Source organism: Megascapheus bottae, chromosome 10 (assembly GCF_031878675.1).
Source record: "Megascapheus bottae isolate mThoBot1 chromosome 10, mThoBot2.hap1, whole genome shotgun sequence".
Classification (NCBI taxonomy): domain Eukaryota; kingdom Metazoa; phylum Chordata; class Mammalia; order Rodentia; family Geomyidae; genus Megascapheus; species Megascapheus bottae.
The window spans coordinates 46,832,937-46,847,766 of NC_143518.1; the positions used below are offsets into that span (position 1 = coordinate 46,832,937).

General features: G+C 33.4%; 1 protein-coding gene across 1 annotated transcript in view; it reads left to right on the forward strand.

Moving 5' to 3' along the window:
- The window catches only part of Gpatch2 (G-patch domain containing 2), a 134,043-nt gene that overhangs the window by 100,225 nt on the left and 18,988 nt on the right, over positions 1–14,830 (forward strand). Inside the window, exon 8 of the mRNA XM_090341188.1 lies at positions 5,541–5,605. Coding sequence (XP_090197314.1) covers positions 5,541–5,605 — 65 coding nt within the window. The remainder of the gene's footprint in view (positions 1–5,540; positions 5,606–14,830) is intronic.

Consider the following 14,830-nt stretch of genomic DNA (forward strand, 5'->3'; position numbering starts at 1 on the left):
TGTCATTATAATCTGTACTATATTTCTTTTGTCTTATTTATTCCATAAAACTTAAGAGCTTAATAAAAGAAAAATGTGTTGGGAATTCAAATTCATTTGTGGTGATTTTTGTTATCTAATCATTTTCCATGAGTGATTTTCCCTTTTAAATATACTTCTTATATCAATATAAAATATATTCCTGCTATTCCTATAAGCTTGGAAACTGCACTGTGATGTGATTATCTTGTTATCTAGAATGCAAAAATTATATATCCCGGGGCCAGGAGTTTGGCCTAGTGGTAGAGTGCTTGCCTATTATGCACAAAGACCCAGGTTCGATTCCTCGGTACCTGGGCTGAGGCTCAAGTGGTAGAGCTCTAGTTTTGAGAAAGTCCAAGGACAGTGCTCAGGCCCTGAGCTCAAGCCCAGGACTGGCAAAAAAAAAAAAAAAAAATATATATATATATATATATATATATATCCCTCGACATAGAATTCTTACAATAAAATTCTGCTTCTTCTACCTATATTATATATCCTAGCATAAAAGAGATACTTTATCCCAAAGTGTAATCTTTTTAAATCTCATTGTTACCCTGTAATACTTTTTTTACCTTTCAAACTGATGTTATAAAGTTAGGGTTTATTGTACAATTGGAACTTTGACTTCTACTCAAACTTACGCTGTTATAAAAAATTAATTAATAGCTAAGACTGCTGTATAGATTAGTGTTAGAGTATGTACCCAACATGTGCAAATCCCTGGGTTCAACCCCCAACAGACCCAAATCATACTTTTAGTTAAACTTTGTTGCAACAGTTCAGATTATTATCTTGACTAGTGAGATTATCCATTAAGAAATATAGGTATTTCATTCATTCTGTGGTATTATATTGTATAAAATAGGCTCAAACACTTAATCATTCACTCCTGGACAATACTCCTTGGAAAAAGACAGAATGAGTTTCTTTTCCAACTCCAATCACTTCTTCATCAACCAATCAATATATATCCCTGATATTCATGTTTGTTTCTATTTCAGGAGACCTTATTTTATATATAGATCATTGGCTTATGAATACTGAACTCATAGCCAGTAGCCCGGTAACTCATGCCGAAGTAAGACTTAAAATAATGCACTCACATTTTTTCCTGTGAACTCGAGTTTATGTACCTGGCCGAAATTTAAACCCTGTGCATTTGAACCAATGAAATTACCCCCAGAAAACAAATCACAAAGAAACATAATGCTCAAGAGAAGACAGAATTTCCCACCTGTTCACAGTGGAGAAGCTGAAATGAGAAGACTGAGTACCACACAGTTGTGGACCTTCACTCCAGCTCTCCTCACTTTAGTGAATACAGAGTTTACCCTTCCATGCATGTCTGTGGATTACTACAAAAGCAATGGAAGAGTGGCTGGTGGATTTATTCATTGACTAGATGTTAATAAGTAGATGAAAGAGCAATTGGAGAATCTGTGTAATTAGGGTCAACTGTACATATAAGTACACATTATTTATGTGTTGCGGGCTAATCATATGTTATTTCAACTGAAAACTAACTTTATCATAGCAAACTATTAGAAACCTAGGTACAAGTGGTGAGACTCAAAATCAAAGAAAATTGTAAAAATCTCACAAAATATTGTTGAATGAATGACTTTTACCATGCACAATCACATTATTTTCCTCACATTAACTTCTCAAAATAAAACAATAATTTTAGCCTCATTTCTTTTAAAAATCAATCCTCACTTCTTCCCCTCCAAATTGTAATTTTTGATTCTTGCTAATCTTTGATGCTTAATCCTATTCCCATTTCCATTCATCATTAAGATCATACATTTCATTACACATTAACTACCTTACCTGTCAGCCATTGTCCATTAGGTACTCTCTATTTTAACGAATAGAGCTGTGTTTGAAAACCAACGTATCTTTTCCCATAACATGGTCCTAGAAGCAGTACTTATAATATGTTGGTAAGAAAGCCATGGAAGGAATTATAAAAGAGATATGTCAGATTAAGTCACAGGAGGAAGGAGGGAGAAGCAACTACATGAATCACATATATGTATGCATAGATGTGCACATGTTTATTTAATTTCTGAGGCTTTCTCCCTGTATATTATTACAGTTCTGTATTTTTGGCTGAGTTTTACATGTGCTGGATAAGTCATAAATCAGAGATGAGATGAGCATGAAGAGACTTGAAATATTTTGCAGATAACTGAGGAGTTATCTGAAAGGGAATCCATTTGAAACACTCTTGAGCTTGAGTGCTTGCTTGGTGAGGAGAGGAATCCTGCTCTTTTGTCTCTTGCTGTTGAGACTTTGGATAATCTTGTGAAAGGATCATAAAAAGCCACAGAAACTCTTGGATCCCTTTCTGGAATAATAAAAACTAGTGTCCATAAAGAACACATCTTCCTGGTTTAGTTTAGCAAGTTTAAAAGTTGTATGCCTAGGTTAATGCATTTGTGCATTTTAATGTAATTCTTACACACGTCATTTTTAATATACACCTGCAGGTCACTAATAAGGGAATTGTACCTCCGTTTGACCTAAGTCCAGCAATCTGAAAGTTGGAAGGTAAGAAGCACTGTGCACCATATTCAGAAATTCTGTTTTTAATCAGACATGACATTATTGAGTCAGAACCCTAAAAGGAACCTCACTTGTGACACTGATAGGAATTCATTGAATAGAAAAGCTACCAATGATAAGAAGGAAGAATTTCTCAAGATGTGATAAGCTGCTCTTGCTATTGGAACAGGATCAAGGATTCATGTTTCTTTTACTGGGAAGTCTTAACTTGATTTTTTTAAAAAGAAAATATGTCAGGAATCTCTTAAATATAAGTACTTTTTTCTGTAGTATCCTACATTTTTTCAACGTTGCTCTTTATATAATCTGCATTCATATATCAACTTATTAGATTTATATCCCTGAGATCTGAGTCTATAGCTTTATATCAGGTACATCTTAAAGTTTCACAGGATTTAGAACCAGTGACTCACCCCTGTGATCCTAGCTACTCAGGATACTCAGCATGGGTTTGGGCAGGAAAGTCCATGAGATTGTCAACCAATGAGCCACCAGAATCCCAGAAGTGTATCTGTGGATCCAGTGTCCGAGCTCCACCTTTAGTGAAAAAGCTAAGAGACAGTGCCTAGTCCCTGAATTCAAGCTCCTGTACTGGCACAAACATTTTTCCAAAGATACACCCAATTTGGAATTTCATTGCTAAAGTAAGATAATTTAGGGATAGCTTTTTACATAGATATATTCCTTTATTGCAGTAACAGTGCTGGTTTTATATGGTGGCCAGAGAAATCAATTTAAGGAAAAAAATACCTATAATATGAAAAAACACAGCATTGAAGTTCAGAAAGATGTGCTATCTCATTTAGATTTAATCAGATGGTGTCTCTCTGAGAGTTATCTAAATCTCCTAGGTCAAGCCTAATGTTTATTTTCATCATTAGAGTTGCACTTTCTGAACTAGACCGAAGAATACTTTTTTTTTTTTATTTCAGGACACTATTCGTAGCATTTTGAGATCTTTGAACTGTTTTAACCCAAACCTTAGAAAAACTGTTAAGGTATTTTTTATCTTCAAAATTCAAAATTAATTACATAAGATTACTTATAACAAAGATAGAGATCTCCCTTCTAGCAATCTGTGTCACAAGTGTTGGTTTGTATGTCTCTCTGTATATTTTTTTAAGGCAACCTAGGTTTGGAAATTCCAAAGTATTTTTATTTTTTAAATAACTTAGTGTTCATAATATTGTTTCTAAATTGAAATACTTTCAGATTAATGGACTTAAGATAAATGGACTTGAAATACAGAAAAGTAACCGCCATTTTTTATATACTTTATTATTTTGTAATGGCTGCTATTTTCTCATGGAACATGGCTGCAATTATATATCATATAACATCATACTCCCTATTTTATTACATCACTTATACATTCAGTCATTCATTCAACAAATATTTATTGAGTACTAAAAATTGTTCAGACATAGTTCTGAATTCTGGAGTTGCAGACAAGTTGAGTAATCAAAGCTAAGGGCCAGTCATGAGCAAGTGCATGCAACATACCCCACATTGAAAGTTCAGTATGGCTGGGATTATATGTCATTTATAGGTATGGAGGTTAGGTCAGTGACACATGGGTGAATAATGAATTATGAACTTACAGATACAATCATATAGAAAAGATGATGAAAGGCTTGCCCAAGATAAAATCAGGTAGCTTGAGAAAGTTCATTGGTTACAATATAAAGAATGGATTAGCCAGACACAAGGTTAGAGACAAGGAAGGTGGTATATGCGATAAAAAAAAGATGGTCTAGACTAGATGGTGGTGGCAGTTGGGATGGAAAGCAAGTAAAAACTGAAGATATATGTATTAGTTATGACATTCTTTCTACCAGTGTTCTTAACGACCTAATGTCTGTTCTTGTTGACAAACTGGTTCTAAATGAAGTTATTGAACAGTGGACAGCAGTTATCCTTCATGTAAAGTCATTGAAGCTAGTCAGACTATACCAACTGACAACCAGGCAAATTAATTTTAATCATAATCATAATTGTAACATGGATACCATATTCTCAGCATTTCCTATAAGTTCCAATCTTATAGCACTAAGCATTTTACATTGCTTATCTTACTTAATACTCACAGCAGCCTTACCAGTCAATATTATTTTATCTCTATTTTACAGGTAGAAACTAGAGCTGAGAAAGGTTAACTATTTTACCTAAGGTCACACACTAAACCTACTGTAAAAAGCTATTATTGAAGCCTAGTGACTTGTTACTGGCAGAGCTGGGATTAGAACCCAGCTCTGTCTTGCATTATTTTGAAGCTTCTGTTTTTACAGAGATAATTTCTCATAATTCAGTTCATTTTTTAGCCCAGTCTCTATATAAATCTGTATGCATAAGATAAGCTACAGTTTGAGTGAACACAGTGGAGTATTGTCTACTTGGTTTTTTTCTTTATTTCCAGTTAGGCCAAAACAAGTTTGAAGGGAGGTGGATGGGATCCCATTTTTATGAGGCAGTCAAACAAACATTTTTTCTAATTATGTATTTCCAAGCCAGTAATTTCATTGAAATGCAATGTTTTAAGTGCACTCCTTTACTACAGTAGGCCGTTAATTGTCCACAAAATAGTATTAGCTCTTTCATATCAGCCCAAGTAACAGACTGAAACTTCATACTTAATGAATGTAGTCCTAGAGGTCATTACTTCCTCCAGGGCTACTCCAGGGACCAGAAACAGATGTAAGTTCTAGACTTCTAGCTCCAGGGTTATGTACTATGTCAGTTTACTGTATTGATGGAATTGCCAACTTCTGACACTTTGCCACAGTAACAGTGTCATCTTCAGAAAAGATGTAATAGTCTTTACTCTCAGAGAAAGTAGTAAAAGTAAAGGTAATAGAAGACAAGAAATTAGTATCTCTGACAATATATTCCACAATGAAAAATTGTTTTTGTTTCTGCAACATTGTCTGAACACTTCTACATACCATCAGCTCCTGAGAGATAACCGAGCCGAAAGAGGACACAAGAAAAACTGTTCTGTGAAAACTGCTAGCAGGTAAACCATTCAAAATCACAATTCATTCTCACCATTACATTGTGGGCCAGGTTTTTCCAGTACTAATGAGGTACGTTGTGAATTGTAGTTTGGGTTACTATCGGTTCTAACATGCCACTTTAAATATCTTATGTATTGTTTATCAGAATCTGTTTCAGGAGTGCTAATGATGAATACAAAAGATGCTATTTTATGTAGATTATTTAAAGCTAGTGAAAATTGCAGGATGAGTTTTTAGAAGAAAACATTACTATCTTCCATCATTTTAGAGCTTTTTTAAGATAAAGTCGAATTACCCTTTTCCTCCAAATTTAAATGTTACATGGATCTTATGAGTAATACATATATTGTATTGTAATAACATATATGGAGAGAGAGAGAAAGGAATAGTCTTTTAAAAGTGTTTTTACGATTGTTTCTACGTTATGTTACTATCATTTCATCTTGCTTTGTTTTGTTTTGTTGCTCATCCAAATAAAAATCAAGTCTTCAAAATGTGAAGATACAAACTGGAAAATTCTTCACATTAAAAAAGGACCAAGTAAATATGCATTATTTTCACTGCTATGATTATGCATGTAAACATTATTCACCTCTGTGTGACTGTTGGACTTTGACAACATTGAGTTTTCATTTGCCCTCCACCCCGATACATTTATCCTAATTAACATTTCTCCCCTTTAGTACAACTCCTCCTTCTCTTGGTAGTTTTCTTCTGAAACCCACCTTTCCCATCTCTGTTCTGAACTTTGCCCTCATACCTGCTACACTTCTAATGTAAGTCCATAGCTCTTCCTTCTCATCCTGGTGTTGGAGCTGAGACATTTCTTTCCTGCGCCTCTCCACAAATTTCTTTTGAGCTTCTGAGAAGGAAAACAGGATTTGTCTGAAGATGTTTGTTTTTTTTTTTTTTTTATCCTTGTTTCACATTGACTGATTTAGCTGAAAACTGAGTTTTAGTTTGAAGTCATTTGGACTCAGGATTTTAATGTCACTATTACAGTGTCTTTAATCTTCAATACTTGTTCTATTATTTAACTGTTGGGGCATCTTATATAATCCTCTAATTTTTAATATATATTTAAATGTGTATATGTAAACTGTCTATCTCCAGAAATTTTAAATCTCCAGAAATATTCCAAGACAATTTATGTGTGCATTTTACCTTTTTCAATATTATAACCTAAATGTTCTTTTAAATATTGTTTAATACTTTTCACTTACAAGATATTTTCAGTGCGTAATTAAACAACAACTAGGGACAGAGAGCTGCATCCCAGCCAATGCCACCTTGTTTGTTTGTTTGTTTATTGGGTTGGTTGGTTGATTAGTTTAGATAGGGTCATACTGTAACCCAGACTGGCCTTAAACTCAAGGTCTCCCTGCCTCAGTTTTGCCAGTATTGACATTACGAGTATAGTACTGTGCCTTAATCTAAAAATTATTCTTGTTTTTTGGACCCTCTTCTCATATATATTCTTTTTTGTGACTGCTGCGTAAATTTTATTTTCTTCATTCTATAAAACTACTAGGTCTGTTAGGCACTGGGCAATTTGAAGAAGGTAAGATAAATGTAAGGAATGACTCAAGTTTAATTTTTGTTAAGCTTTATTAAATACAAGATGAAAATTCTTCACCTTCCTTATTTATATGCATTACTCTCTATTCCTCTCTTGAAATCCATTTTGTTTCATAGTATTTTTAATATTATCTTGACTTTTCTTAACCCTTTTGGATGACTGCCTGCACTTTCCTTTTTCAACTTACAGAAAAACATAAAGGTTAGGGAAGAGAACTGTAATGCATTAAATCAATAAATTGTAGGATCATTTACTGCCACAATAGACCAAGCAAGTAAGAAAAGATAAATGCACATGTGGTCTGCTGTTAGTGACTCAAAGCTGAGATTTTAAAGTGTGCTACTATAACATGCTCTTAAAGAGGGCATTTCCCACACAGCTCTGAACAAAGAGAGGGCTATGCAGTTATGGCTGTAGTCTCTGGAATATAGAGGATTTCACCCACAGCTCCTTGGGGAAAATTTCCAGGATCTCTGTAGTAGGATTTATGATTTTAGGATGTGCTTGTTGCCCTCTCTTTTCATCTACTTAGGGTCAAAAGGTTTGATAACACTTGAGTACCGTGTACTTTCATTTTTTGATCTATTACTGAGAAGGAAGAAATGCACTTTATTTTGTTGTCCTCTTGCTTACGTAATAGTTTTAAAAAAAAAATCTCCTAAAGTGAAAAACACAATGATAATAGCAACAAAGCAAATAGAAACAAAGCAAATCCCAGCAGTTCACAAGCATGAATGTGGGCATACACATATAAGCACATACATTCTTGTCAGCCTTGCTCCATCAAGATAAAAAGAATATTCCTATTGACATAGAGAACACATATATTGTATCATATAATGGTACAATACTACAATACTCTGCATTTTGCTAAAGATGTTTTTATTTGATCTAATGATCCAAAGGTGTTCAAGGATTTCTTTTACTCTCCCCCATTCTGTCTCATTTGTTGTTTGGAAAAGGAGACTTAATTTACAACAGATACAAAATGATCCTTCATTTTGCAGGTTTGCCAAAAATAAATGAAACTATTAATTACTACATTTTGAACAGCTGTTAATAAATTGAAAGAGGATAACTGTTCATTAGAGTACTGCATAATGACATGGATCAGACTTGTTTAATGTTGCTTTTCCCAGAAATTAAGTAACAAAATTAAATATCAACAGAAGTAAATGATGCTTCATTTTAATTGTGTAAAAATTTCTAGTACTTTATGATTTTGTTTCCAGACTTAAAACTAACATTAGATTTCATGGTTATAAATAAATTTACTTAACCAATCTGGTAGAAAATGACCTCTTAAATTATTTTAACTCATTCTTATGTATGCATGAATGAGCTTATAGAAAAATATTCATATATTCCTTTTAACTAGAATGTATGTATTCCATGTGTTTAATTGGAATACATTAATTATATATATATTCTAATTAAAACATTCAAATAACTTCTAGGTACAGAGATACTTAGAATAATTGGAAACATAACACATATACAACATAAAATGGTTGTTAAGGGATTTAATTAATCCATTTTATACTGTATGACCGAATTATGATATTTTATAAAACCACACTGTCCTCAAATTGCCAGTTCTCAAGCCTCCTGTCCTTTTGGCATCCTGAAAATTCTTCCTTGCCAGGATCTTAAATTAATTACTACAGAGGATTATTTTAAGTTGTGATTATGCTAAATAAATTAGCAACCAGCCAATTTGAGTTTTGACATATTGCTTTCCAGTTTAACACACACACACACACACACACACACACACACACACACACACACACACACACCCCCACATAGAAAGCAAAAGGAATTTTCTATGTGGGAATAAGTAATATATCCAGTGTGTGCCAAATACATTTTAAAAAGTCAGCTAGTTCTTAGTGCAACTGATTAGTTAGATCCCCTCTTTCTTTCACAGATGAATCAGGTATTTTAAATTGCTAGATATTTGCACAGCATCTCAACTCTGGGATACAGCTGAATTTGGCCTGTGGTCACACTGTCCCAGAGACCTCCCTAAAGTATGTGTAGTCTAAAGTTCATTTCTTTAAGGACAGGTGTCAGTTTCACAGTTAGCACTCCAAATTGGTCCTGTGATTGAATGGCTATGGACACGAAAGTAACCTTTTACTCCCAGAGATGCTCTCCTAGGAAGCGATTAAGGTCCACCTGCAGGGCCATAACAACAGCTTGTATCACTACTGCGGCTTCGTTATAACTTCATTACTGGGACATTTGGGGATTGGTTAATCCAGGGTGTGTGTGTGTGTGTGTATGTTTGAGTCTGTGTACCAGAATATTTCCTAAAACAATAAGCAGCCTAATTTATTAAGTAAATTACTGTAAAAGTTATTATTGAAATAAGTAAAATAATCCAGGGTGTGTGTGTTGGTGTGTGTGTATGTTTGAGTCTGTGTACCAGAATATTTCCTAAAACAATAAGCAGCCTAATTTATTAAGTAAATTACTGTAAAAGTTATTATTGAAATAAGTAAAATAATCCAGGGTGTGTGTGTTGGTGTGTGTGTATGTTTGAGTCTGTGTACCAGAATATTTCCTAAAACAAATAAGCAGCCTAATTTATTAAGTAACTTACTGTAAAACTTATTATTGAAATAAGTGAAATAATAAACAGCTGCTACTTGACAGTTTGTATCCTTTAATCCCAGAATAAATGTATAATTTGCCACATTGAAAATACTTTCAATTTTAAAATACTATTGAATATGTATAGAATGATACTGCATTAACTCTTAAATATTTAAAACTCTTAATACATATATAAATACACCTGAAGCTATATTAATATGCAAAATATTCAAATATTAAACATTTAACTATCATCCATTTAGCCAATATTCATTGCCTTTTTTTTGCATTTTTTATTGTAATTAGTAAAAGGGTTACATGATATTTGCCAGATAGAAGGTGCATTAATTCACATACATTGATACCCTTTCACATGTCTTGGTACCCATTTGCCTTTTGATTATAGATCAACTTTAAAAAAGCAAGATAGTGTCCCAGAGAGTTAGAATTTTCTTTAAACTATCAATCATTTTACAACCAATACTTTTCCTTTTACCTTTCCTCTTTATAAGTAAATAATTTTCCTCACTCCTCCTTAGTGATTTTGTTTGTATACCAAGGTATTGTTGGGAATTTACCTTTGTTTAGTTCATAAACTTCTGATCAATTCTAACTCATGCCCAATTATATTACACTGAATTAACATAATTCAACAGATGTTGATATTTAAATGTTTTCTGGCATTCAAATTTTGGACAGCTGTCTTAGAGCTTAGGGAAAAGGCAAACATTTAGAGTTAAATGCTGAACATATGCTTAAATTACTAATTAGGAAGGTGGAATAAAAACTATGCATTATCCTTTCTAAGGACAATAAACCTCAGATAAAGATTTTGTAATATTTTTACAACAGGTTCCAATGAGATACTCGATGACTTAGATTTCATAGATAATTTGGTTGAATTTCTTATTTGAGCACTTACCATTATGAAGTCTATTTCAAAAGACCTGGAAAACTCTATACTACCAATCTTAATAGCCAAAACAATTCTTTTTCTACCTTCATTGTCAAGTGGGTAAAAGCAACTTTTATATATTTCTCATCAACAATGTTATTATACATAAAAATACAAAGATAATATAAACTCAGTGTATGTATCAACTTAAATCGATGTATCCAAGTGTGAACAAATTTATTCAGTCTGGATCCCCACCAACCACAGAGCCCACATTATTTTGAATTAAATTGTCAGTCTATTTCTCTAAAAGATACGACCCTCTGAAAAATAAATTGCAGCAATACAATCACATTTATCTTTTAAATAACAATAATTTCCTTAAAGTATGAATATATATGTATATATATATATGGACAGAGAGAAAGAGAGAGAGGGGGGAGGGTATTTTCTTTTGTTTATGTCCTAAATCACCTTCACTTTACAAGCCCTGCTTCCTGGAATTTCCTTGGAAAATGTTTTTACTTGAAGAAGTCGAGTTGCTTGCCCCTCCTCTGAGGAGTATTGCTGGCTTTCCACATGGTGTCATCTAACACTCCTCCTGTCCCTTGTGTTCTTTGTAATTGCCATTTAGATCTGAAGAACTGATTACACTCAGGTGCCATGTTTTGTTTAGTTTTGTCTGGCAAGATTGTTCCGGAGGTGACATTGTGTACTTTTCTCACTGCCATGCTCTTCCTATGATTTATTAGTCACAGTGATCATTTTTTAAATTGTTGATTGAGGTTGTAAATGTTTGCTGCTAGCTGACTATCATTTTGAGGGTTTTTTCTAATTGTCTACTTATTAGTTGGATTTTTATTAAAATGTTCCCTTTCAACAACTTGAATACTGTATAGTATGGATCATATAGGAAGAATGGAAAAGAAGCTAAATACCTGACTCCCCTTTAGTTTTAGCTTTCAAAGAATCTCTAGCATTTTCCAATAGTCAGTTAGTGTAAGTGATATATGTCAGAACATTAGTTATCACTTTACTTGATGCTGCCGTTTAAACCATTAGCAAAAGACTGTTGGGGTGCTTCTCCAAGGGTTGCTTGTTGCTACCCTTTACTCTCTGATCTACTTACATCATAACCTCAGCTACTCTTGGGTCTTTCTAGCCTAGAGTCTGCCATTACTCCAAGAAGTGCTGATTGCTGTCAGGAAACAGGTTTAGAATCTCATTCTGGGTGTTAGGGGCATTCATGTTTATAGACCTTTACCAGCTAGGATTTAATTCCTTTCCCTTTCCCTTTCCCTTTCCCTTCCCTGAAAAAAAAAAAATGGTTAGTACTTATAGTTCCAGTTCATATTTTGGACTTCATTGTTTTGGCTTTCTTTCATATTTCAATATATTAAAGCAGTGGGGCTTAGTGACAAATGTAAATAAAAGGTGTATACTTATTTTGTATGTGTATGTGCCAATCCTGGGGCTCGAACTGATGACATGGGTGCTGTCCCTGAGCTTTTTAATCTTTTTTCTCAAGACTAGTTCTAAGCTTTTTAAAAATTTGTGCTAGTGTTCTACCACTTAAGTTACACATTAATTTCTGGAGTTTGGGTAGATGATTTACGGTAAGTCTCACAGACATTCTTATCCAGAATAGCTTCAAACTGTTATCCTCAGATCTCAGCCTCTTGAGTACATAGGATAACAGGCGTGAGCCACTGAGCCTGGCGCACTTCTCTCTATATTTTTTTAAAGTTGTGTTCATTTTTTGTATAGCTGTGAATTGTCTGAAGCATTTATCACTCAAAGCTATAACATCATTAATTTTCCCTTTGTTTCAGTTCTAATTCTGTTTTACTTCTCTCTTTTTGTTTGAGCTCTAATTTTAGCCTGATTCCTCTGGAAATATTAATCTAAATAATTCTTCCTGATTTGTTATAACCCTATGCCCTAATTACTTAATGATCGTTTTGGCCAAATATACTCTCCATGACTCCAATATTTTTAACCATCTTAAAGGATACATCATTCCTATGTAAGGCATTGCTTTTGATGTCTGATGGACTATGATTGTTTTTTTGTTTGGTTGGTTTCTTCTCATATTTATATGACTAAGAGTTGTCTGCATATCCAATATATATTTCTTTTTAAAAAAAACAACAGAATAGTTTTAAAGATGACTAACTTGTATTAGTCATTATGAGACTTTATCCAAGAAATAAAATATATTCAATCAGTAGGTTATTTTTATTATTTTTAGGTAAATTTAAATATTTTCCCAGTGGTAATTTCTTCATCATTCTTTTTTTCTCAATGTCTAATTTATTTCACTGATATAGGAGTTTTTTTCTCTTCAATAATTTGTGCATTGGATCCTTTTTGCTGACCTTTAACCTGTCACTACTCCTTTGGACACCTTATTTTTTTTATTAACACTGATTTTTACATCATATTTCAAATGTCATGTTTAACAAGTATTCAAGAAGGGAATCTATATACAATCACTGGCACATAGACTTTAGAACATAATTAAAATTAAACTGGGGGTTTGTATGTCATAGATACAAATTAGTCTATGTAATAAAACATGTCTATAGAGTATATAGACTATCATAGATTTTTATGTCTATGTAGTCAGGTTTATATCTTCAAGATCATGTCCATAACCTTGGGTACCCAAATATTGAGTCATCGCTCTTATATTGTTTGGATCTAATGTCCACATATAGAGGATACCATGCACCTTTTGTTCCTTTGATCTTGACTTATCTCACTCAACATGATTCGCTCTAGCTTCATTTGCTTCCCAGTGAATGCCATTATTTTCATTATTTTATCTTGTCTGTTGACTTTGTAGAATTCCATTTATATATATATATATATATATATATATATATATATATATCACATTCATCTGCAGTAGGGCATCTGGGTTATTTCCATCACTTGGCTATTGTAAATAGTGCAGAGATGAACATGACTGAGCAGGTATCCTCATCATATCCTGGGTTATGATGCTCAGGGTAGATGCCCAAGATGGACACCTTGTTTTTATAAAGTTTTTATACTTTGTCTTTTAAACCTTTATTGTTTTTAATGCTCATTTCCATGATACTTACTCATTCTTAGGCTTTTCTAGTTCAGTTTCATTTCTGAAATGATTGTTGTCTAATTGTTTTCTGAATCATCTCTCCCATTAAACCTTTTATCCAGGCACTTAATTTTTCTAATTACTATTTTGTTTTTTTTCTTTTGGTCATATCTTTTATAGACTGTGCTTACATTCATTATGGAATTTAATCTTTTTTTTTCTTCTGGTAATTTTGTATGAGAGTCATTGGAAATGCTTTGCTATTGTTTACTTTTTCAAGTAAAATAGATTTCATGTGCCTTTAGGCAGTAGACTTGAGACAGACTAGTTTTCTTTGTATCTTCATGGCTGAAGAGTTGTGCTGTTGTCTTCACAATTCTATTATATCCTGGCCTGGGGTTGTTTGAGATCTGCTTCTTGTGTTCTCTGCCTCATTTTTAAGTGTCTCTTCTGCTTCCTTTTCTCCTGCAACCTCTGTACTCCATTTTGCTTCTCTAGCTTTTTCCTTACTCTTGGATTTTATACTGGGAAATAGCTCTGGTTCCCTTTTCAACTTTAAAATTGTCTAAAAGCCAACTGAGATCCAACACTCACACCTGCTACATCTTGGACTTGTTAAACACATTTATAAACTGAATCTTTTAGAGCTGAACTTGTTTTCATCTGGACTCCATACTGCACTGTGTATTAGCTTTTTAGGGATTTCCTGTATGGGGAGTATCTGATGATTCCTTTGTTTTTCCCACACAGATAATGATATCATGGAATTTCAAAGCTATCAGTAATTTGTACCCAAACCACCTCTTAAGGTAGTAAGGGGGTACCAAGGGAATTAGTTAATTGCCTAGTTATTGGTATCTTAGGGGAGTTGAATTTTGCTGCATGTTATTATATATATTTGAAAACAGCAGTGCCACTACCTCTATAGTCACAGAACATATTTAGAATTTATTAGAATGCCATGACTCCAGGACTTCCACACAGAGTACCTGTGTTTGAAGGAAAGTAAGCTATTAGATTGTTGATTGGTCAGGGCTTCCTTTCTCTGTTGGCAAATTCTTCATATA